Raw genomic sequence first — 26,909 nt, forward strand, 5'->3', positions numbered from 1 at the left:
CCTCCCTTACCAATGTCATGTGCTACCTTAGCACTTGACCTCTTTTTGGTCTTGGAGGGACCTAATTTGACATTTTTAGGTTTTTGACTACCCAAATACATGTCAAGTCCTTTAGGTCCAATAATGAACCTCTCTAGGACTTTCTCCATTTCCTCAAGCTTTGCCTTCAAGACTTGATTTTCTAATTCTAGGGTTCTAACCCTAAAGTCAACATGTCCATCTTGGACATGCCTAGACCTACCCACCTTCCTAGGCATATGTCTCCCTTTCTTGGGATTAATGCTTAGGTTTTCACCCACTTTCCTTCCCTTAGGCAAAGTGGTTTGGGTCTTAATAGGTCTACCCTTAGTGTATGATTTCTTAGGGTTATCTACCGTGTTAACCCTATTTCTATCATTATACCTAAATCCATGATTATGCTTGGGTAAATAATCTACATTATTTCTAACAAGCATATAAGAATTAGAGCTTGGATCAAGCTTCAAAATAGGAATTACCTTCCCTTTTACCTTTGAAGCTCCCCCTTGACTTGTGCTCCTCTTCTTTTCCCATTTCTTCAAGTGCACCAATTTCTTGAGCTCTCCTCTCCTTGGGCACTTTGTGTGGTAGTGACCCCACTCACCACATGTAAAGCACCTAATGTGCTTCTTCTCCTTCTTCTTCCTACAACTCACATTAGTTTCTAAATTAACTTTAGTGAGTTTAGGGTTTACCTCCTTTACCTTCTTGAGCGAAGGACACCTACTCTTGTAGTGCCCCATCTTACCACACTCAAAGCATTTGATGTGGTCCTTTTTGCTCTTCTTGGTAGTTGAGGTGGAGGGTTGAGCTTCCAAGATCTCCTCTTCCTTGGATTGCTCTTCTTCCTCTTCACTTGAAGATGTGGATGGTTCCACTTCTTCCTCCCTTGAAGATGTGGATGATACCTCCTCATCTTCCTTCTCCTCCTCGGATGTTGAGCTCGTGTCAACATTCGATTGGTCCTTCTCTTCTTGGACCAATGAGTCATTCTCCTTGGGTTCCTCCTCTTCTTGGATTTGTGTAGGACTCTCATGAAGCGCAATTACCTTTTTCCAAAGGTCACTTGCATTCTCGTATTCACCTACATTCAATATCGCATTAGGAGGTAATAAATTAATTAAAATTCTAGTTACCTCCTTGTCCGTCTCCGATTGCTCCCTTTGCTCCTTGGTCCAATATCGACGTCGGAGACGTTTTCCCTTCTTGTCAGTTGGAGTTTTAAACGGTTCCTCCAACGCAATCCATTGGTCCCAATTCATTTGGAACCACATCTCCATGCGCTTCCTCCAATAGTCGAAGTCCTCACGCTCGTATGGAGGTGGGATTCGGATGTCCCATCCGAGAGGTCCCTCCGACTCCATCTTTTTCCTCTAGCCGCTCTCTTGGCGATTAGTCCAACAAGAGCTCACCTTGCTCTGATACCACTTGTTGGGACCTTGACGTCCGCTAGAGGGGGGGTGAATAGCGTCTCACCCAAAACTTTACTTCCTATAATGTTAGTGCACAGCGGAATACAAAAACAAACTAACAAATACGAAAGTTAACCTAAAACAAGAAGGAAGAAGACAACAAACCAAACACAAACTCTAACACAAGGCGTTTACGTGGTTCGGAGATAACTTGCTCCTACTCTACGGCGTGTCCGTAAGGTGGACGATCCCTCAATCCGTCGGTGGATTAGTCCCCGGCAAACTCCGGCTAGCTCAACCTCCTTGTGGGTGGAGAAACCTCACTACAACTCCAACCAAGACCTCTTGGCACACAAAGATCTCTTGAGCACTTTGGTGACTACTAATTAGGCTTTAACCAAGTCTAATTTCGTCACCTTGGCCGACCATCCCAAGCTCCTTCTTATAGAGCTTGGAAGAAATCAGTAAGCTGATTTGCCCGTTACCAGTCGACTGGTCCTTGCACCAGTCGACTGGTGCCAGCCCAACGGCTCTCTACAGTGCACCAGTGGACTGCTACAATCATCAGTCGACTACTACAGTAACGCTACAGTAAACCCTAATTTTAGGATTTTGCCTCGAGTACATTCACTCAGCACTCGTTCTCTCCCGACCAACCTAGACCTAGCCTTCTAGCCTCCTCCATCAGTCTCGCGTCCCTCGGATGTCTCCCCATCCTTCACGTCTTGCCTTCTGGAGCTTCCTTCGGCCTTGTCCATATTGTCGGGTCTTCCTTTGCCAAGAGGCTCCTCACCTTCGGGGCTTCATCCATTGCCAAGTCACACTTGGACTTACGTTGCCAAGACTACATGCTTGGACTTACACCGCCAAGACTCATTCTTGGACTTTCCTCCTTTGCCAAGATCACACTTGGACTTTTCTTGTTGTACTTGTATCCTGCACACTCACAATGCATATCAAATACAACAATAAACCTAACTTAAACCTTTGCCCAAACATCAAAACCTAGGGCACCTAGATTGCTCTAACAGGTAATAGGATTTACCTCGTATTGAAGGTCGGCAGGACAATATTCCTAAGACCAGTAGGGCAATATTCCTTAGGCCAACAGGATAATATGCTTATAGTAGGGCTAGCAGGATAATATTTTTCAAGTCGACAAAATAATATTTCGACAATATTCCTCAAGTTAGTAGGGCAATATGCTTAGTAAGGCCCGCAGGACAATATTCTTCAGGTCGACAGGACAATATTCTTCAGGCCGGCATGACAATATACTTAGTAGGGCCAGTAGAGTAATATTCCTTAAGTTGGCAGGACAATGTTCTTATTAAGATCGGCAGAGCAATATGCTTAGTAGGGCTAGCATGACAATGTTCTTAAAACTGACAAGACAATATAATCTACTTAACGTCAACTGGGCAATATTCTTAATAAGATCAGTATGACAATATGCTTATTAAGACCGGTAGGGCCAATATGCGTAATAAAGCCAAACGGGCAATATAATTAAGTATGTGTATTGTTAGCAAACACTTGGTTATCCACACATGGTAAATCGGGAAAGTAACAGAGACAACTCCCTTGAAGGTCTTTCATCCCTTACGTGGTAATTAATAAGTGGATGATATGCATCACTATCCAAGAAGGTATTCTCGAAGTCTCTTCATCTTATGTGGAAACCATAGATTGTTCTCACTATAATCAACTCATGGAACTGCATCTTCATGAACTAACTGCATCTTCACGAACTTGGGCAGGAAAGGGAGAGGAAGTGTGATAATTGACATTTGGACACTTTATTTTATTATCATAACTCGATGTTTCTATCTTCTTATGTATCCAATTATATGTTTTTAATGTGTTTCATGAGATTGAATCTTTGTTAGTCTCCATTTCAATTCTTATACATTTTATGAAAATTTTAGATATTATTTGATTATATTGCGTTTTATAAGAATTTTAGATCTGACGGTTCTTGGCAAATTTTCTTCACATCTAGTCAACTTTCGAGTGGTGGCTTTATAGGAAGTTGTGCTTCCACTGTGGTTGATTGTTTTTCTGACTAGCAGCGTCGTAGTCCACTGAAGTCAGGAGGTTTCTGAGTGACAACGATTTCCTTTCTCAGTAGTTGCGTTTGTGATAGACATAATGCTTCTCATGTTTCATCGTGGATTGTGGTTGGATGGTTTAGTTTACTTTCATGTTTGATTGTTTTATGTTCAGTTGGTAGCTTATTTTCTTGTTTGATTTTATGATTGTTATGATGCATGCTAGATTTGTTAGTTCATGTTATGTCTATTGGATGATTCTTGTGTTGTATGGTGATAAAACTATATAAGTCTGTCTTCGATAGTTAGATAGGATTTTAGTTTTATTTCTCGTATGTTATTTCTGTCGATGATGTTATATGTAATGTAGAGTGACATTGTATTATAGGTTCATTATTGATGGTTATATGGTCCTCTCGGGGCGGTGCGATGGTTAAGGCATGGGGTGTTGCCACATGAGGTCTTGGGGTCGAAACTTGGCGTGACCGAGTATAACCTCCCCCATGTCTTGACCATTTGCACTAATGGCTAGTAGTCATCCGTGATTTACCTCCTCCGTGTTGACCTGGGGCGAGCGAATCGTCTTTTTTGCCACATTATTGATGGTTGAGTGACAATAGAATAACATGGAAATTCCTTTTCTAGACTTTATATACACTTAGACAATAATTATGAGATATGTTGGTTTTCCCAAGTGATGCCGCGCTTTTTCAAAAAAAAAAAAAATGTCTTTCCTTAGATATTTTTTTTATCTAGAAAAAAAGTGATAGTATTAAGCTTATTTTAATAAAATTATTATACAAAGTTAAACTCTTGATTCTGTAATAAAAATCTTATTGATTCTGTAATAAAAATCTTAGAAATCAAATTTAAGATGTTTTTAAAGAAATCTGCTTAAACTTTTATAATAAAAGAATCCTTTTTAGTGGAATGTGATTAGAGGACTTAATTGCTATTCATTTGAGCTTTTGATTAGTTAATAATCTATATTTTTTTATTAATTTAGATATTTAATTCTTATAATTAATTAATTTGGCAGATAATCGGTTCGGTCTAAAATTTTTCATTGACGATAAATCCAAGAGAGTAAGCATCATCTTGTTGTCAATCCCCCACCTCTCAAATTTTTTATTAGTAACTAGGGGTTATGCACATGCATTGCGTTACCAGGTGGGATAATGCAGGAAGAAATTTTAGAGAAGAAAAATTGTCTTATAAAAAATAGTTTTAATTTTTTAGTATTATCCTTATCTTTTTTTTTTAGTAGGGTAAGACTCTAATATTTTTATAATTTTATGCATCTTAATGGACATTTACAAAAGATTAATGTGGGACATACTTTTAATTTTTTTAGTGGAGCACGACTATAATATTTTTATAATTTTATACACCTTAAGAGGTATTTATAAAAAATTGAGGTGGGACAACTGCTTCACCAAAGTTATACTCAAGCATAACTTGTATCCATGCGCTTCATATTAGTCTGGAGTTCGCTCCCAGCAATATAGTCATTCCTATCCTATCACGTCAATCCCACAAGCCTCTTATGCATTCTCGTTCGATCACGGTGGAGGAACAAGTCAAAATAGAAAAACTTACATTGGATTTAGGGATAACTAAGCTCGAACTGATAACTTCGACCATGTCAAGGTGACACTCTACTGCTGAGTTATATCCTTCTCGGTCCCATCGAGAAATAGAACTAACTAATCCTAAGGCAAAGAGTCAAGAAACTTAATGCCATTATTCCTTAACAGTACCGACCTTCTTTTCGCACTATTACTATTATGGATGGTAAAATAATGGGGAAAATTAGATTCAATTGTCAATTGCTCCTATCAGAAATAGGATTGTCACCAAAGTTATGCGTGGCTCCGTCCCTTGTTATATGTGTAAAACACATATGGATTAAGTTATACGTGACTCTGTCCCTGGTTGTGTGTATAAAATAATACATGAATGCATACCGATAATGGACTCTCATTCCTAAAAAATTATTTAATATTTAATATCATATATTAAACTTGTAAGAATAAATATTACATTTAATCTTAATTAATAAGTGTGCGCCAGACCCATACAATAGTACAATACTAGGGTGACATTCAAGAATCCCAACAGTAAGTTACTATAACGGACTATCCCTTATAAAAAATTAATTTAATATCATACTTGATTTTAGTCAAAAATTTAATAAAAATATGTTTTCTAACATCGCCCGTCCAAAATATTTATAGAAGATTCTCTGCTAGCAGTTCTAAGATATGAGACTAAAGAAAATTCTAAATTTTTAATTGATTAATGAGAATTTTTTTTAATAATATGTTGCAACTGAATCTTAAATTTTTAACATTTGAAAATTATTAATAAATTTTAGAATTATTTTTTATACGAATAGAAAAAAATATTAACATAATTTTTTGAGTTTAACAGAATTGGTCGGTCAATGGATGGATTCTCAATTAAAATATAAGATAGTAAGATGAACTATGATGATAAAAAATACATATGTTCGTCTAGCGTCCTCATCAATATGTCCGACCAACAATCTAGTAAGATGTACCAGGTTTGAGGCGTCAGTGCTTGAGAACAGTTAGAGCGTCGTGGCCGTTATAAAAAATTAAATATAATAATAATAATAATAATAATTTGATATTATCCGATTGTCCCTTTGGCAGTTAAAGCGTCGTCTCCGCCGCCTTTTATCGTTACGCCATCTCAATCAAATTCAGTAAAAGTGAAATCGGTGATTGAGATGGCGGCGCCTCCCGAGCATAATTGAGATGGTATCTGAGTATAATTGTTAAATGGTGTAAGAGTCAGAATTTCGATAAGGTCGTGTGATCATATCCTTCCTTTACAGTTTTCTAATGGCGTGGGACAATCATGGGCCACAACGGATTTCACTTTTACTGTATTTGATTCAGATGGCGTGACGATAAAATGCGTCGGAGACGCAGGGCTCACGGCAGAAGAGGCGGTTGCGTTAAGGATGGCGGGGAGGTTGGTGTTGGCTGTGAACGCAAGAGGTTCGAGTTAGCCAAGTCGATCCTTCCACCACCTTGCTCGAATTCTTGAGAACCCGCACTCGATTCACTGGACCCAAGCTCGGTTGCGGCGAGGGTTAGCGGCTATACTCTCTCTCTCATATTTTGTTGATTTCGAGTTGGAGATAGTCGCTTGGCTTGGTTCGGAAAGGTTTTCCTTTTGGGCGGCTGGGTTGTTTCCTTGTCGAAAATTAGTGTTTTCTTGCTGCCGAAGATGTTTGTATTACTTGTTCGCGTAATTAGGGTTCTTCTTTCTAGGAGGAAAGTTGCAATTTTTTCTCTGAATTGAAAGTTTTATTGGTTGTCTAGCCCTTCGCACAATAAATGGATTAGCTTTTTCAGTTATTGGTTGTCTAGTCCTTCGCACAATAAACTCAGGCATGACATGTCTTTTGTTTTAACATAATCTGGTAATTTAATTGTGCAGGTGGATGTGGGGCTTGTGTTGTTCTTCTTTCTAAATACGATCCAGTTAGTGATCAAGTGAAAGAATTCAGTGTTAGTTCTTGTCTTACACTGCTTTGCAGTATAAATTTCTGCTCGGTTACCACTACTGAAGGACTTGGAAATACCAAAGATGGCTACCATTCAATTCATCAGAGGTTCTCAGGGTTTCATGCAACTCAGTGTGGCTTCTGCACTCCTGGTATGTGTATGTCACTCTTCTCTGCCCTTACAAATGCAGATAAGACTGATGGGCCTGAACCTCCCATCGGGTTCTCGAAGATCACCAAATTTGAGGCTCAAAAGTCTATTTCTGGTAACCTTTGTCGATGCACTGGTTATAGACCCATTGCAGATGTCTGCAAGAGTTTTGCAGCTGATGTTGATTTGGAAGATTTGGGTCTGAATACATTTTGGAAGAAGCCAGAGGATGCAAATGTTGACAGATTACCTCCTCACAACCAAGGCCAAATTTGCACTTTTCCTGAATTTCTGAAATCTGAGATCACTTCCTCTATGGGTGCCTTGGAGAGTTGCCAAGATAGTGGCTTGCCAGAGTGCCAGTGGTATCGGCCTTCTGGCCTTGAACAACTCTACAAACTTTTGAATTCCGATGAATTCACTGAAAATCAAGTCAAATTGGTTATGGGTAACACAGGATCTGGCGTTTACAAGGAAAATGACTTGTATGATAAGTACATTGATCTCACAGGTATACCAGAACTCTCAGTCGTCAAAAGGGATAGCAAAGGGATTACACTTGGAGCTGCTGTGACAATTTCCAGGGTTATTGAAGTGCTGAAAGAAAAGGACAATACTGTACTCCATTTTGGTGGAAAATTAATCTTTTGTAAAATTGTTGATCATATGGATAAGGTCGCTTCTCCCTTCATCAGAAATATGGCTAGCTTGGGTGGAAATCTGATTATGGCACAAAGAAATCAGTTTGCCTCAGATATTGCTACAATACTTCTTGCTGTTGGATCAATTGTTTGTTTTCAGACCTCTTCAGGGAGGTTAATTATTTCACTTGAAGAATTTCTTAAGTTGCCTCCATGTGATGACAGAACCATACTCATAAGCATACATATTCCTTATTGGAGTTCGGACATAGATTCTTCCTCTGCAACTAGCAATGCCATGGTTTCCGTTCCTAAAAGTGATTCCAGTATTCTGTTTGAAACATACCGAGCAGCTCCACGCCCACTTGGGAATGCTGTTTCTTATCTGAATTCTGCTTTCTTGGTTCATGTTATTTCTGATAAGATCTCTGGGGATCTTATTTTACTAAATCTACACTTGGCTTTTGGGGCTTATGGTAGCGAACATGCCATCAGAGCAAGGAAAGTTGAGGAGTTCTTGACGGGCAAAATTCTCACAGCCTCAATTTTACTTGGAGTCATTCATTTACTGAAAGAGACCATCATACCAAAAGTAGGCACTCGTCATTCAAGATACAGAGCAAGTTTGGCCATTACTTTTCTATTCAATTTTTTTCAACCACTTGCTAAAGAATTGGTTGTGGCTGAGAAGATTAACCATGTGGATGTATCTAGTGTTGCTACTCATTATCCAAATGACAAAACCAATGGGTCTGAGGACATAATGGAACCAAGGACATCAAAATTTGAACAACTTTGCAATCCTAGCATCATCTTGTCTTCAAAGCAGTTAGTTGAGTTTAGCACAGATTACGATCCTATCGGCGCGCCTATCAAGAAAGTCGGAGCTGAAATTCAAGCCTCGGGTAAATGTTTTGGAGTTAACTCTTTTTTTTTATGGAGTTTTTTTTTTGGTGAAGAATACTCTTTTTTTTCGTAATCTTATCTAATTCTTAGATATGATATTGTATCTACAAGTGTTCACATGATATGATGCCTCATGATATTTAAAATTTTAATACTTTCAGTTTATTGTGCGTCTCATAATAATATTACAAAAATGGTTATGGTTAAGTTGCCAACTCACATAGTTCTTCAAACCAGCAAAATCAACTTTGTGTTTTCATTATGGAACTGAGATTGGATCACACCTCTAATGAATATTGGAAAACTGTGTGCTCAATTTTACCGTAATCTAATCTCTGGCGAGGGGAATTGTTATGATTGTTTTGGTATCTAGGCCATTTCTATCTACCGACATTTTTTGTACTTGTATCCATTTATTATATCTAGTTGTAGATCCACTATGATAATATTTGAAAGAATATCTAAAATGATACTATAAGGATATTAAACATTAGACTACTTAGCGATCTTTTGTTCTGGGACTGAATTGAGATTTTTCTTCTGCACGTGCGCACGCACACACAAAAAGTTAGAAATACAGAGAAACCTCTTGTTATTATTTTAAGTTTCTAAATAAAGAAATTCTCATAGCAAGTAACTTCAATTCTATTTGTTGGTGCAGCGGGGTCGGCAAGAAGGGGGTGAATTGCTCATATAAAAAAATAAACCCCTTCTCATTCTTTTGATTTGATCAGCATCACAATAATAATAAATAGAATAATAAAAATGAACAAAAATTAAGAGGATAATCTATTTATTTGGTTACAACCTAGGTGGTTGTTAATCCAAGACATTGAAGAAAGCTCCACTAGAAAAACTCCTTTGTTGAATGCGGAGTAGACGTTTACAGATCACTGAATGACTAGGAAGTGAATACAAGACTTGTAGTTCAGTTGTACCTTCTTTCCTAGGTCCAGGAGTCTTTTTATAGCCTTTGAAAAATCTTATCCGAGGCTGGAAGGTGCCTTCAATAGGGTGAAAGGCGCCTCCAGTGTGACAAGTTCTATCCATGCAAAGATAAATTTTATCTTCGCTAACGATTAATTGGAAGGCACCTTCAATAGGTTGGAAGGCGCCTTCGTACTATTAATCGAAGGCACTTTCAAAGGCTGGGAAGCGCCTTCATACTGTTATCAAAGGCGTCTTCAAAAGTTGGGAGGTGCCTTCGTACTGTTCATCAAAGGCGCATTCCATCCATGGAAGGCGCCTTCTACATGGTAGATCAGCTCCTTTGCTGATCTCTTTGTGTAGGTGATTCTCCGGCTAACCGGAGTTGAGCTCACCTGAACCCAACTCCTACCTTCTCCTCGAGCAGCCTTCCTCCCTGGCTTCTCGTCCCTCGAACCGCAGCGCGTGTCTTTCTTGTCCGTCGGTGTATTCTTTCGCAACATCTCGTATTTCGAATGCACCGAACCCGTCGACTCCCTTCCCGTACCATCCTTCTCGCTAGCTGCGTTTTCCGCTCGACTTCTTGTGTTCCTAAGTTCCTGCACACTTAGACACAATGATCAAACACAATAGGACCTAACTGAACTTGGTTGACCACATCAAAACTACCCTGGGTTCTAACAATCTCCCCCTTTTTGATATTCATCAATCCAAGTTCAAGTTAGGGTTAAAAATGAAATGAAATAGTAAAACAATGAATTTAAACAAGTTAATTGCAAAATCAAAATAAATACAAGGATAAAAATCCTAACTCCCCCTTAATCCCCCTTAACTTTTACTTATATCTCCCCTTTGATCACATCAAAAAAAATTTGGGAAAAAAATTGAAAGCATAAAGTAAACTGTTAGAAAAATTTTAAAAACTTTTCTAGGGGTACATTACAAAAGATTACCAGTAAGCTAATATTTTTCAGAACCAATTTAAAAAAATATATGCTATTTTTAGTAATTAATCTCCCATTTTGACACAAATAATATAAAAGTTACTTTTATATTTTGAAAAATCTTGAAAATATTTTTCAAATCTACATAAACGCGTTAGAGCAGTAAAAAATATATATTTTTCTAGTTTGAGACAATTTAGAAAATTAGAGTTTTAATTTAAAAAGAATTTTGGAACCTAATATAGGTTCCTGCCTACTGGATTCACTAAAAATTTGGGAGGTACATAATTTTTATAGATTTTCGTAATTTGTCCTTGGTGATTCCTTATGTACCAATTAATTCTACCATTATTTTTTAATGCTGATTTTCGAAAGATATTTGAATTCAAATATGCATTGTCATTTTCTAGTTTTTCTATTTGTGCTTTCAATTTTTCATTTTCTATTTTTAGATTATCAAACATATCTAAGGGGCATGACTTTGCTAAGTTTAATTTTAAGTTTTTAACCTAGCATTATCTTTTTCTAATTGAACTAAGTTCTTTAAGAGTATTTTAATAAATTGGAAAGACTGATTGGGAGAAAGTGCACGTACCACACTTACCTCGTGTTCTGATGCTCCCATTTCATCACAGCTTTCCTTTGATGATCCTCCCCCTTCATCGATGCTCATTTCTAAGCTGCTTTCATTTTCTCCTTGGTGGTCTGCCATTAGGGCTAATGTGGCATAAGCTTCGATCTCACACTCGGAAGACGACGATTCATCCCATGTGGCCTTCAGATTCTTGTGCTTTGATCTTGTTGGTCTTTTGCCCTTGCCCTTCTCCTTCTTCTTCAGTTCAGGGCAGTCGTCCTTGATGTGTCCTTCTCCTTGGCAGTTGTAGCACCGAACCTTCCTTTTGCTCTGAAAGTGCTTTTTTGCCAATGACTTATTGAATTTATTAGATTTAATAAATTTACTAAATTTTTGTACCATTAGGGCCTCTTTGTCTTCATTAATTGACGCTTTGGAGTCTAGGCTCCTTTAGATTCGTGAAGTTCCAAAGTGGAAAATAAACTTTCTAGTGTGCTTACCTCTAGATTTTTAGAAATATAATAGGAGTCGATAATTGAAGATCATTCAAGTGTCCTTGGAAAAACATTTATTGCATACCTTAGGGAATCTTGGTTTGTTACCTTTTCTCTGAGATTCATGAATCCAGTGATCAGCTCCTTCAGTTTAACGTGCAGTTGCGCTACTGATTCTCCTTCTTTCAACCGAAGGTTGATCAGTTGGCTCCGAAGCAGATCCCGTTTTGCGAGCTTGGCTTCGGACGTACTTTCGTGTAGCTCCAGGAACTTCTCCCAAAGTTCTTTTGCTGATTCGTAGGCGTCGATTCTGCTGACTTCTTGCAGAGGCAACACGCTCAACAGATGGAATTCGTCTCGTGCATTTGCTACGAAGTTTGCTTGCTCCTTCTTGGTCCACATATACTCTTTTTTTTTTCTACTCCTTGTTGGTCTTTGGGGGTTACAAAATCATATTTAATTATCAAAAGGATTTCAAAATCTGTTTTAAAAAAATGCCTCTATGCGTTTCTTACATAACACGAATTCTCCCTCGAACTTTAGCGGGTAGATGTTCGGTCCGGCCATCGTCTCGGTGCTTCAGTCGGCGGTTAGTCCTTCTGTGGTGTTCTGGCTCTAATACCACTTGTTGGTGTAGCGGGCCAACAAGAGGGGGTGAATTGTCTATATAAAAAAATAAACCCTTCTCGTTTTTTTGATTTGATCAGCAACATAATAATAATAATAAACAGAATAATAAAACTGAACAAAAGTAAGAGGACAATCTATTTACTTGGTTACAACCTAGGTGGTTGTCAATCTAAGGCGTTGAAGAAAGCTCCACTAGAAAAACTCCTTTGTTGAAGGCGGAGTAGCCTCTTACATACGTTTACAGCTCACTGAATGACTAGGAAGTGAATACAAGACTTGTAGTTCAGTTGTACTTTCTTTCCTAGGTCCAGAGGTCTTTTTATGGTCCCTGGAAAATCTTATCTAAGGCTGGAAGGTACCTTCAATAGGGTGGAAGGCGCCTCCAGCATAGCAAGTTCTATCCGTGCGAAGATAAACTTTATCTTCGCTAACGGTCACTTGGAAGGCGCCTTCGTACTGTTCATCGAAGACGCCTTCAAAGGCTGGGAGGTGCCTTCGTACTATTCATCGAAAGCGCCTTCCACACGGTAAATCAACTCCTTTGCTGATTTCTTCACGTAGGTGATTCTACGGCTAACCGTAGTTGAGCTCACCCGAACCCAACTTCGACCTTCTCCTCGAGTAGCCTTCCTCCCCTTCTTCTCGTCGCTTAGACCGCCGTGCGCATCCTTCTCGTCCGTCGATGTACTCTTCCGCAGTATCTCGTACTTCGGATGCACCGAGCCTGTCGACTCCTTTCCCGTGCCATCCTTCTCGCTAGTTGCGTTTTCCGCTCGACTTCTTGTGTTCTTAAGCTCTTGCACACTTAGATACAAGGATCAAATACAATAGGACCTAACTGAATTTGGTTGACCACATCAAAACTACCCTGAAGTTCTAACACTATTTTCGTATGATTTATTACATAAAGGAGAATTTTTTATGAGTTATTCTCCAAGTATACATACATTTTTATCTCTAATTATTTTATATTTAGAAATTAAGATGCTTCTTTTCATATGGTTTTTTGTGTTATTGATTTTCTCCTTGTAGCATGATGTGACTGTTCTTTCAATCATTATCTTTCTTTCATGTGGGGATTTATTGATTACTAAGGCTTCACATTTTGATTTGATGGAAATAATAGAAATATTATATTTTCTTTCTGAATTTGTAGGCTTGGAAGAACTTTTAACAATTTTTTGTGTAGTTAACAATGGATTGCTAAATTACACACCATTACCATTTTACAAATGTTATATCTGTTTGGCAAGGTCATAGTTTATGTAGTTGCCACTATTTGGTTTTACTAAATCTTCTTACCGAACCAGGTGAAGCAATATATGTTGATGATATTCCTTCTCCTAAAAAAAAAAAAAAAAATAGATGCGCTACCTTAGTGGCCCCCCTAATGCCGGTCCCATGGATATGGAGGGAGGTTCATGCAGATACACAGGCCATAGGCGTATGGCGGGGTAAACTCCAGGTCGTCAATTTCTGAAAATCGACCCCTGACCATTACGCTAGAGATACCATACACCCACCGTCTGCGCTACATCCTGGGGGCGATATTCCTTCTCCTAAAGATTGCCTTTATGGAGCATTTGTGTACAGCACACGTCCTTTGGCTCATATAGAGGGCATTACATTCAAATCTACACAGGCATCACCTAAAGTCATTGCTTATATCGGTGCTAGTGACATCCCAACACGTGGGGAAAACATTGGATGTAGATTTGTTTTTGGAGCTGAACCACTATTTGCTGATTCTTTGACTGAATATGTTGGTCAATGTCTTGGTGTTGTGGTATGCCCATTCTCCTCTGACTAATTTTATTGCTATCTGTTTTAGTGGAGTATTTCACAATTTAGTAGAGTTAATTGTCGTCCAATAAAAATATACATTCTAAAAAGCAGTACAAAGAACGCCACATGAGCTACATCTATTTATTTGATTACTTTAGGTAGCAGAAACACAGAGATATGCCAACATGGCTGCTAAACAAGCAAACGTGCACTATTCCAATGAGGAGTTGGAACCTCCAATCCTATCCATCGAAGATGCTATCGCAAGATCAAGTTTCTTTGATGTGCCTCCCGCAATGTATCCTAAGCAGATCGGTGATCTAGCCAAAGGAATGGATGAAGCTGATCACAAGATTCTCTCAGCTGAGGTAATTTCATGTACTTTTTCTCACAGCTTAACCAAGACAAATGGTAGCAACTTCCTCATCTTCTGCTTGGCTAGAGTTTTCACCGGCTATTTTTACATTCTTTTTCACTTAATATCTGTGATGTTGTTTGTGAATCCACCATTCTTCATGCCCTAGTGACAGAGTACATGACTATTTGATGTCTGTTGGTTATTTAGCATATGCCTCCAGAGGGGTCTGCTTGCCACATGCATATAAATGGGGAGAAATAAGATGCACATGAGAAATTTTATATCCACATGCTTATCTCCTTAGATCCTGGCAATATTATTTAAAGACAAACAATCTACCATAGTAAATGACAAAAAAAGACCAACCATAATTTCTGAAGGTAACTCTCTGCTAGATCATTTATTCTTTAGAAATTTCAATTTTGCGGTAATGAACTTGAACAGATAAAAATTCATGTTGTAGTTAATCAATAATTGGTACATCAATGTGCAGAAGAGCATAAATATTTAGTGAAAATGGCATTTGGTAGTGGTGCCACAACCACAATTATATTTCTGTAATTTCTGACATTAGCTGTATTTGCTTGTAATCTAAAAAGCTTCTAAGATGATGGCCACCTAGAAATAAAAGTGACAATTCTGAAGTTAAATGATTGGAATAGCTATGTAGGTGCCACCTGGCATTTTTTTAATACTAGTGTCTAGTAACTCTCTGCACTGGAAGTAGCATTCTGCTCCTTTCAGTATGATTTTGATTTGGCTATCCCAAGAAACAACGTGAGTAATTTTCCTGTGTTCTATTACGTTTCTAATTAACTGTTTGTGATGGTTATCTACAGCTTAAACTCGGTTCCCAATATTACTTTTACATGGAAACACAAACAGCTCTTGCCATTCCAGATGAAGATAACTACATTGTGGTTTATAGTTCAACTCAATTTCCCGAGCATACCCAGGGTGTGATTGCAAAATGCCTTGGAGTACCGGAGCATAATGTTCGTGTAATTACAAGAAGAGTTGGAGGAGGTTTTGGTGGGAAAGCACTACGATCCATGGTGGTGAGCTTCAAAATTTTCAAAAAAAGGGAAAATTCTATTTGAAGTATTTCATATGGATGTGATCCAATATTAGAACTATTTTGTCTTCATTTTTACTGGAGAAACGATAATAAGCAATAATACACAGTGAAGTAGACTTTGGATAACATATACGCTAGCATTACCCTAGGTGAAGCATGATCTTATTTTCTCCTCTTTGTATCTATTTGTTTTAACTACCATGTATTGTCAGAACAACATGTCTTGCCAGTATTACTCACATGGAATGAGATTTAGATCTAATTACTCATGTTTGAATTTTATTAGCCATTTCCCTATTCAAGATTCTATAATTTTTATCCAAGAAGACCAATGCAGTTCTTTTTGTGATAATGAGATTCACAGAAAGCTAAAAGAGTAAGGCCAAATCCTTGGGGTTATACAACACACTAAATGCATTTACTATTATATGAGATTGTCCTATAAATGGTTTATACTGATCTGCTAAGTTAAGCTGAAATATGTTTAATCTTCTTTCATATAATGTAACTTCTGGTATTTGGTAAACTTTATTTTTGACAGCAGTTTAGTTAATGCTGTGTTAGGCTCTCTAAAATATGTTGTGATATATAGATAGCAGCCGCATGTGCTCTTGCAGCATTTACATTGCATCGTCCAGTTAGGATGTACCTTGATCGCAAAACAGATATGATAATGATAGGAGGACGACACCCAATGAAAATAAACTATTCTGTGGGTTTCAAGTCTGATGGGAAGATTACAGCCTTGCACATGGATTTATTTATTAATGCAGGCATAACGATCGATCTTAGTCCACTTATTCCATCTGCTGTTATAACAGCTTTGGAAAAGTACAATTGGGGTGCTCTTTCTTTCAATATCAAGTTATGCAAAACGAATCTTACAAGTAAATCAGCCATGCGAGCTCCAGGAGATGTACAGGGATCTTATATTGCTGAAGCTATTATTGAACATGTTGCAGCTTTCCTATCCATGGATACTGATTATTAAACGAATTTTGTTTCCGTTTTTTTTTTAAATAAATATGATTTGAATGTCTTATAATTCTTAAGGCGGTGACATTAATGATGCCGGCCTTATTAATATTAACAGATTAGGTGTTATGGAAGTGTGGGTCCTATTAAATATAACTAACATAAATATAAATAAATAATTAATACTATTTTATGATATATATTTTTTTTTTAAAAAATTGATTAAAACGGTATATATAGATGCAAATCGTTGAATGATCTCTAGAAAGTTATGAATAAGTTGAAGAGGTTGAGGTTATGAGATTTTGGTGTAGCCAATTGGAGTACAAAGTTTCTTTCACAGGTAACGAAGACACTTTTGTTTTTTTTAAATATATTTAATGGAAAAGTCAATTATAATTTTGTTTTTTATATATTTAGTGTAAAAGTCTATTATAATTAAATTAAGATTATTAAACATATCAAAATTTCGAGTGATGCTGAGTGTTTTTCAAAAAAAAAAGTCGCTCCTTGTCTTTTGAAAATTGAAAGGAAATTAATATCCCCAAATATAATTTTTCTTGTCTTTTGAAATAAAAAAGTATTTCTATTATATATTAAGTGAGAGAGTTTTTTTAATCTGGAATGAAATTATTTAATAATATTATTATACAAAGTTAAACTCTTAATTCTGTAAAAAAAACTTAAAAATCAAATTTAATATGATTTCAAAGAATTTTGCTCAAACGTTTATCATAACTTTTCCTCCTTACTCGTATGTGACTAGACGACTTAATTGCTATGTAATTTGAGCTTTTGATAGTCAATAATCTACTTTAATTTATGCTGAAAGGGATCTAGCTTTATTGAAAGGGATTTAACTTTGAAAAAAAGTGAGAGTACTAGTAATTTATTTGTCAAATCTATTACAATTTTGAAGATACGAGGGGCATTTTAATAAAAGAAGGAAGAAGAATGCGGTGTCGCTAGAAAGTTCAAAGACGAAGACGCAGAGTGAGGAAGACGACGACGCACGCGAGATTTATAAACTTCGTGGCCAATCGATCTCAGCCGTCTGATCCAAAGCTACAGAAACCTAGAAGTAGATTCTATCGTTGATTTTGAAAAGGCACACGACTCGTTGCAAGAGGATATCCGCCTGTCACATCGAGCGTGCGGCGGCAGTGAGGGACGCGTGCCCTTCGGTCACCAGATAGCATTTAATGAGCTTAATTAAAAAGGTATCGTTGTGTGCTCGACCATAACTATCAGAGATTTACACGGTCTTCAAGAAATTTGAATGACATCAGCCAAGACCAAGCTCGCCCGAGGACGCGTAAGGAAAAGGAAAACATGTGCCGAGTATTGCTGCTCATCGTCCTGATCGGCGCAAAGAATGGGTCATAGGGTTGAACCCGGCAACGACAAAATGAAGCTAAGCGACGTTGGCTTGTAGGCCGATTGGCGATTAAAGACCAAACACAGTCCGATCGACCACTGAAACATATGGGCCGAACGGACCTTAAAGTTGCCAAAAACACATCTTCTTATCTAGTCAGTCGGACTTGTAACCTCCTTCGATTAGATTCGAAGGGGAGGCTTGTGATGCGGCTGTAAGGAGGAGCCTACCTGGCACGAGTCAACGACCACGGTGGAGGTCAAAGTCAAAACAGTCAACGTCAGGGCTTAGATGCTCAACCGTGTCACCCCAAGCGAGAGGGAGCTACATAGGCCGATCGGAGGAACCGCTGTCCAGTCGATCGTCTGGATGAAAAAGTGTCTGGTTAGTCCAATCAACAAGAGAGTGGGTCGAACGAGCCACCCGTCCAGCTCAGGATATGTCATTGAGAGGGTAATGAATTGATATAATAAAAGAGAAAAAGACAAATATTTAATAAAGAGAAGAAAAAAAAGAACACTTTATCTATCATTGAATGTGGAGAAGTCAAGACAAAGATACATTTTGTCTGTAATTAATATTATTAAACAGGGGCATATGAAGGGTCACTAAAACATTTATAGAAGAGTATGATAGGTATGAAGAAAGGCAAGGATTTATCTCTGTCCCTATTATTTTTGATTCATCTTATTATGTTTCTAATTTGAGCATCGGAGGGCCAACACTAGGGACCTCTTTTCTAATTTGATTTATTTTACAAATAGAAATAAGGTCTTCATTCCGTCGGCAAAATTGGCATATCTTGGCTTTCCAGCTTTATGCCTTCAGATAGGATCAAGGCATGTTTATCAGTGAATTATATTCTTGGGTCGTTATTTGATTTAATTAGGATTGCAACTGCAATGACTTTGGTGCAACTTTTGTTTTGTTAAATATATTAATTGTAAGAACCATATGAGAGTTGAACTCTAATATTATCACAACCATCTGCTCACTAGTTGACAACTGTTACTCAATCTTCTTTTCTTGGCTCTTGTTTACCCGGAAGGATGAATTGAGGAAGAAAAAGAATTCAAAGCGGAAACAAATCTTCTCAGGAAAGATAAGGAAAAGGAAAGAAATGTAAGTATCCAAGTTAGTTTTGATATAGTCAACTAAATTAAATTAGGTCATGTATATTTGATCTTTATATCTAAGTATATAAGAACTTCGGAACATAAGAAGTCGGACATAAGATGTAGTATACGAGAAGGATGATACGGGAAAGGAGCTGACAGGTTCGATGCATCCGAGGGACAAGGAGCCATGGAAGAGTACACCGGTGGACAATAGAAGGACGTGTATGATGTTCTAGGGACAAGAAGCCGAGGAGGAAACCTATTCGAGGAGAAGGTCGAAGTTGGATTCGGGTGAGCTCAACTTTGGATAACCGGAATATCATCCATGTGAAGAAAACCAACTGGAGGTTGTTCTGCCTTGTGAAAGGCGTCTTTCATAACCTATGGAGGCACCTTCAATGTCTCATGGAAGATGCCTTCAAGCCTATGGAAGGCATCTTCAATAGCCATTAGCTGAATAAAACCTATCATATTAAAGAGGCCTTGGATAACCTTGAAGGCGCCTTCAAGCCACGGATAATATTTTCAGGAGCAGGACCGGCCCTGACTTTTGGGGGCCCTCGGGCGAAAAGAAAAAAGGGACCTCTATAGAATTTTTTTTACTGACGTACAATTTGAATATAGTTTAATAGAAAAACTTAAAAATTAATATGTTTTATTTAAAATATGATAAACTCCATATAAAATATATTTCTCAAGGTTCTTCAAAAGTGCAACACAGTACAAAGTATGTTTCCTAAGTTTCTCCAAAAAAAGTGAAATATCTACAAATATAAAAAAAAACAAGTATGAAATAATCATTGAAAAAATTTATATCTTCTAGTATTTTGAGAAACAAAATCATTAATAAGGTCTTCAAAATCAAGTTTTTTTAACACCTCATTTTCGATACATAAAATTGTCAAGCCATTTACATTCAAATCATTATCATCATTTTCTCTCAATTCTTTTTGATCATTCGTTGCACGATTATGATCATCATTTTCTTTCAATTATTCCCTTTCATTGATTATATGATTATTTAGTTCTTCTTGATTATTCGATTGCTGCTCATTTGTTGCATGATCATTTAGTTCTTCTTGACTTTCTTCTTGTAATTCATCAACTGGATCTTCAATTGAAGAGATAGCTTTAAAAAACTTATAAAGAACACCTTTGTGAGTTTTAATAATATGTTCCACTCTTTTTCTTTTGTTCCTTTTCTAACTCCAAGATTGATATTTCTTTAGAAACATGTTTGTACTACAAATTTTTAGTGTAAAAATAAAACACACAAAACCAGCAACAAAGCTAACAATGAAACAAACACAAGCAATGAAAATATAGTCAAAGAACAATAAAACCTGATTTGTGCTAGAAGCAGTCGATATAATATATTCTATGATGATTAAAATTGGGATGATTTATTTAAACTCTTTCAAATCTATAACACCCTGTTTGGAAACAACTTAAGTGAAGGAATTGAATTGAATTCCATTAGGAATTGAATTCTAGCAGGAATTGAATTCAATTCCTATGTTTGGAATGGATTAGTGAATAATAAAATTGAATTAAATTCCTTAATTTGGAATCTATTTGAATTGAATTCCTTAATTTGGAATCTATTTGAATTGAATTCCATTTTTATACATTTACCATTTTATCCTCATAACTAACCATTTAATAATCAAGTTAAGTATTAGAAAATAGGAAGAAGGGATCACACAGTTAAGACAGCACTGAAAAAACTCAAAACTTGAAATTCTTAACAAACACAAAGATTTGACAAGTTATCTACGAGGTCTTACTTCACTCACTAAATTGTTATTAAAATGTTTACGAGGCAACTTCCGTTCTGGAACATCTCACTACACTTCGAAGCTTGGATATTTGTGATTGTCCGAAATTCCTTTCTGCTAAGGTTGAGTCACAAGAATTTTTAAAAGACAAGGAAGCCTGCGACATCATCTTCCTCAGTTTTTGATCATAGTAATAAAGTTGTTAGCATCCTTCCATCCTCACTTGAATCCCTAGAATTTTCAATGTAAGAGATTTGCAGGCATTTGATCAGCAACAGCAGGACTTGGTTGATGTTGCATCAAAAGCTATTTCTAATAGACAAGAAATTATAGAGGAAAATATCAGTTTGATATAATAGGTTTGCAGCTCATGATAATCAAATAGTCAAATAATCTGAAAAAACATATAGTCAAAGAATCACATATTGCAACTCATAATCAAGAAGCAAATACAAAAGAAAGTAGCAACTTGAGTATTTTCCTACACAAACATACCGTAACAAATCTAACTTCTCCCTCCCCCCAAAAAAATACATACATAAAATCACCAACTTAACTTTTTAGCTAACCATTGCAAGCGTAGCTCTTATGGGAAACCAAAAAAAACTCCAATAAGATTAGGAAGTTTATTTAGCAATTCAACAGCTTTAAAAAGTTTGTCAACCTCCAAACCCAATTTAGCTACTGCTTCATATATTTCTGCAGGCTTCCAAACTTGAGTGTTTGTATTTAAAATAGCTTGTGCAATATCTTTCATTGCCGAAGACACCTCATTTAATTGGGATGAGTACTCATTTGTCATTGGTGCTTTTCCTTTTTTACCTTTCGCAACTGAAGCATTAGGTACAAAAGGATTTGATGTTCCAAATTGTGATCCCGGTATTGATGGCATACTTTCAAAATCAAAGGTAGAAAAATTATCCAAATAAACCTGATTGTTTGCTTGCATCTCATCAATTTCATCAATACTAATATGAGCCTCCTCCCTTTCCCATTTTTGTACTTTTTCTTTAGCACTCTCAGCTTGAGCTCCAGTTGCTACATCTTTCTCATATATCTCTCTGAGAATCTCCAAGTGATGAAGGGATTTTCCTTTGATATTTTTGTACTTTGGATTGGTTTAGTAACAAAAGGAAATCACAATAAGAAAGTTCGTAAACAAGCATATGCAAGGAAGATGCTACCAACTATATTATAGGAAATGAAATATAATACTCATACCTTTATCAGAGATTTCCACACCTCTAGAGGAGCCTCAAATGTTTTAGAAGAATCATTCCATCCTATTCCACTTTTAAACTCAATTTCTTTTGCTAGCACCATTTGTTCTTTAAGAGTTTTGAGACGATTCATCATTTTAGTTTTGTTGATGTTCAAAGAAAATATATCATTAATTTCCTCTACCACCTTCCTATATGTTTCAGTAGAAAAAGCTCTATCTTCCTTTTGACCCTTACTCTTTTGCTCCCTAAGAACTTCAAGCATTACACCATCCATTTTTGTGGTCCACTTAAAGTATGCATTACAATCATTTCCTCCTTCCACTTCAAAAACTTTTTCAGCATCCATATCACCACCTATAATGTACTAAAATTAAAATAACACAATAATAAATTATAAAACATGAAAGTTAATCATCCATTATAATGTCACATCCAATAACAACTAATAAATCAAACCATACATCAACTCTAGTTCATGTTTGAGAGCAACAATAATACACAAAAATAAAATAAAATAATCAATGTCTAGTTATATAATCACTCCACATTTGGGCGGCAATAGAGTCTCTTAAGATTTCCCCCCTTCGTCCATCTTCTCCTCTAGCAATTGCTCCATTAGCAAGTCCATGATCAGACTCATTATTCATGAGATCCCTATCAACTTGTGCAATAATTTCTTCATCTGGATCAAAATCCACTAAGAAGTTGTGCAAGATGTAGCATGCTAAAACAATTTCACTCACTGTCTCTACATCATATCTAGACATTTCTGCTAATATTGGAAACCTATTCTTCAAAACACCAAAGGCTCTTTCAATTGCATTGTGTAATGAGAAATGTCTTAAGTTGAATAACTCTTTTGGGTTTTCAGGCGGATGTTGAGAATATTCTTTCAAATGATATCGAGTGCTTCGATATGGAGTGAGAAATGTTGACCTCAACATATATCCAGCATCGACCAAGTAGAACTTACCTAAAAAATAGAATTTAAAATATTTATATAAAAAAATTCAGAAAAGTTTTAAATAGACATGAAACAAATTTATGGAAAAATCTAATACCTTGAGGGACATTTAGATTATCTTCTTTACTTAACGCATTATCTAAAATTCTTGAATCTGAAGCGGAGCCCTCCCACCCAGGTAATACGTATGTAAATTTCAAGTCAAAAGTACAAGCTACCAAGACATTCATTGTAGGATAGTTTTTCCTTCCTCTATACCTTGACACATCTTCTTTTGAAACCTTCACTCGGATATGTGTTCCATCTATTGCACCGATACAATTCTAAAAGTTTCAACATAAACCAGTAATCATTATCATGTGACATTACAAAAATAAATTCAAAACAATGTTTATATTTAAAAATACCTTAAAGTATGGATAGAATCTTCCTCCACTGTTGAGTATTTGTGGTGAGACAGTAGAACCATTTGGTTGGACTAAAAATTGATCTCGAAGTGTTATTAAAGCTCTAAGAACTTTGTGGAAATGATGACTAATGGTCTCAGTAGATCGACGAAAGAAAAAACTTTCTGATCGAACACGTCCTTGACCACTTAAAATATGTAGAAACTCTCAACAAAACTGTATTGATTATCCCTCAGAAGTCCTCTTCCACGAAGTATTGCAACTAATCGAGTGAAAGCATCATAACTCATGCGTATTATAGAGCGTGAGTTATAATGGGCTTCTAATTGAGCCATTAATTCTCGGCGCACTTGATTTCCATTCGTTGTGATTGGGTAATTGGTCTTTCAATACGAGACACATGTCGAGTCATATATTGCATGCAAGCTAAATAGCCAGCATAAGCAACTATGGCTAAGATTGCATTTCTATCAAATTGCCTCATATTACCTACAATGTAAGTGTCTTTCAATTTTCCAATCTTGGCTCACATAGCCATATTGAATGCTAACTCTGGATTTACCAATCTTTGCTTGAACAAGTACCAACTTCCATGTAGTAGATAATAGTTTGGAAAGAAACAAATAACAAGATAAGTTGTACCACACAAACAAGCAGTATAGTTTGTACCTTCTATATTTTGTACCACACAAACAAATAACAAGATAAGTACCATCTTCAATACTGAATAGTTTATGCACAAAACCAAAACCAAACAAAGCCACAAAGACACGGAACAAAACCAAACAAAGGCAAAACCAATAAAGCACAAAACAAAACAAGGGGCAAAACCAACGAAGCACAAAATCAACAACATCCATACCTCCGATTGATGATGTAGCGATGGCGACGGGAAGAAGGTGGCGTACGGGAAGAAGGTGGCCGACAGCAATATGAAGAAGGTGGCGCACGGAAAGAAGGTGGCCGACAGCAGTATGAAGAAGGTGGCGCACGGGAGAAACGACGCAAGAAGAAGTTTTCGACGCAAGGAGAAACGACGCATGAGAGAAAGGCAGGAGAAAATAAGAGAGTCAGCAGATGGAAAAAAGGGTTTTAAGTTAAAAGGACAATTAAGTAATTTTAGTTGTTCATGGTAAATTCCCTATCCAAATATGATCATTTGAGGTCTGATTCACTGTTCACGTTTTGAATGGAATTAGAATTGAATTTCATATTAAATCCATCTAAAAAATTCATTCCAAACTATGGAATTGAATTCCAATTACCATAGGAATTCAATTCCATAGGATTCCAAACATGGTGTAAGAAAAATCATGTTTTATTGGCTCTAATACCATATTTAAAATTAATATTGAATATTAACAATAAGAAAAAATATAGATAAGTAGGTAACTTACGTTGTAAATATATATATTGATGAATGATGATATTGATGAAACTAAAATTTTAATTGGAGAATAAACTTTTTTGATTTAATTAGAAGAGATTCAAAGAAGTAGAAAGGAGGAAATTAGCGTTCAGAATTCATACTTTACTCTTCACAGTCTTATGACTTCTATAATCAAATTAATGAAGAAAGAGTTGTATAAGAAATAAAATCTTGGAAAGAGAAAAAAAAATGATTGTTTATCTTCTTTTTTTTTCTTTCTTTTCTTTTTTAGATTTTTTCTTAAATTTTAATAGAAAAAATATATTTTTTTTTGGACCTTTATTAAAATAATTCAACAATATATATTTTTGGGCCTTTCTTAAAATAATCCAATAAAATATAATTTTTGAATTTTTATTAAATTAATCTAATTATATATAATATATAATATATATGCATGTCAAATTTGAGACCCCTAAAAATTGGGGGTCCTTGGTCGTCGCCCCTGATGACATATTTCAGGACCGACCTTGTTTAGGAGTTATAAAAAGGACCCTAAACTTAGGAATTAAAAAATAACTTTGTATTTATTTTTTAGTATCTTTTTAAGCTATCAAACCGTATAAGATGTTTCTCCGTCTTCAACGAAGGATAATTTTAATAAATTTTCATCTATCTTAAGTTAATAACCACCTACATTATAATTAAGTAAAATACCGAAGTCTTCTTACTTATTTTCTTTTATATTATTATTCTTTAATGTTTAATTGCTTAATTTAATATTGTATTCTTACTCTGTTGAAATAATAAGATATTTAAAAAAGAAAATCCAAATAATACATCTCCTCTCATCAGTGGCATGGACCAACCAGAAAAACACAGAAAAGAAAAGAAATTAAGAAATAAAAATACAACTGGCGACCGCATAAGTTGACCTCATGAGGGGTCAGCTCCTGCGGCCGCATGAGACGAGCTAATATAGAGTCTTATGTTGCCTCTCACAATCGCGAGCATCACTGGCGTACCTTTTGGCGTCGAGTTTTCAAATATATAATATTATTATGTGAAATTTTGAGATTAAATTTGATATATTTAAGTATTTTTTTATGCCTTGATTATTTATATAGTTAGTAGTCATATGTGTTGATTTAGAGATAGATTTTCGGAGACTTTAAGACGAATGAATTATTTTTACCACATGAATATCTTTGGGATAAATTAGGAGAGAGGAAAGAGAGTTTTGGACTGACTGAACAAAAAAATAAAAAATTTAATTTTTTAATTATGCTGACCATTGGTTGGGACTATGTTTTTTTTCTTAATATTTTTTATTTCCGATCTGTCAAATGAATATGACTTGAATGTCTTAGAATTCTTAAGGGGTTACATTAATGATGCCGACCTTATTAATATTAACAAATTAGGTGTTATGGAATGGTGGGTCATATTGGAATGGGTCATATTAAATATAATTAATATAAATATAAATATAAATAAATAAATAATACTATTTTATGATATATTTTTTTAAAAAAAATTGATTAAAACGGTATATATAGATGCAAATCGTTGAATGATCTCTAGAAAGCTATGAATAAGTTCAATTGTGAGGCTGAGGTTCTGAGATCCAGGTGTAACCAATTGGAGTACAAAGTTTCTTCCACAAGAAACGCAGACACAAATGGAAATATCTATTATAATTAAATTAAGTTTATTAAATATGAGAAAATTTATGCTCCGCGGGTGTGGGCAGGCACGCTTGGCGCGTATGACACTTACTCAGACGGTCTAATGACTAACATTTGAGGATTATCATCATGAGATTTAGAATTCGAATCTCAATAAAATCGATGTAAATACATTTCTTATGTGTTAACCATTATTCTAAAGGCTAGTATTGGTTTTAGGACGGATTGATGGAGACGTCGAGATGAATATATTCACCTTTTTACTACCATTAAATATATCAAAATTTTAAGTGACTCTAGGTGTTTTTTTTTAAAAGTCGTTCTCTTTTGAAAATTCAAAAGTAATATTCCCAAATATAATTTTTCTTGTCTTTTGAATAAAAAAGTATTTTTATTATATGTTAAGTGAGAGATTTTTTTTAATCTGGAATGAAAGTGATGGTATTAAGCTATTCTAATAATATTATTATACAAAGTTAAGCTCTTAATTCTGTAAAAA

General features: G+C 36.0%; 1 protein-coding gene across 1 annotated transcript; it reads left to right on the forward strand.

Moving 5' to 3' along the window:
* Positions 1–6,504: 6,504 nt before the first annotated feature.
* Positions 6,505–16,501, forward strand: LOC122046399 (indole-3-acetaldehyde oxidase-like; the record flags this gene model as incomplete). The annotated part of the gene is made up of 7 exons (XM_042607085.1): positions 6,505–6,604; positions 6,956–8,719; positions 13,600–13,638; positions 13,855–14,075; positions 14,233–14,442; positions 15,272–15,490; positions 16,103–16,501. Coding segments are annotated over 7 exons (2,952 nt in total), but the record flags the coding sequence as incomplete, so codon positions are not given.
* Positions 16,502–26,909: the final 10,408 nt, after the last annotated feature.

The sequence above is a fragment of the Zingiber officinale genome, chromosome 1B (genome assembly GCF_018446385.1).
Source record: "Zingiber officinale cultivar Zhangliang chromosome 1B, Zo_v1.1, whole genome shotgun sequence".
NCBI classification, from domain to species: domain Eukaryota; kingdom Viridiplantae; phylum Streptophyta; class Magnoliopsida; order Zingiberales; family Zingiberaceae; genus Zingiber; species Zingiber officinale.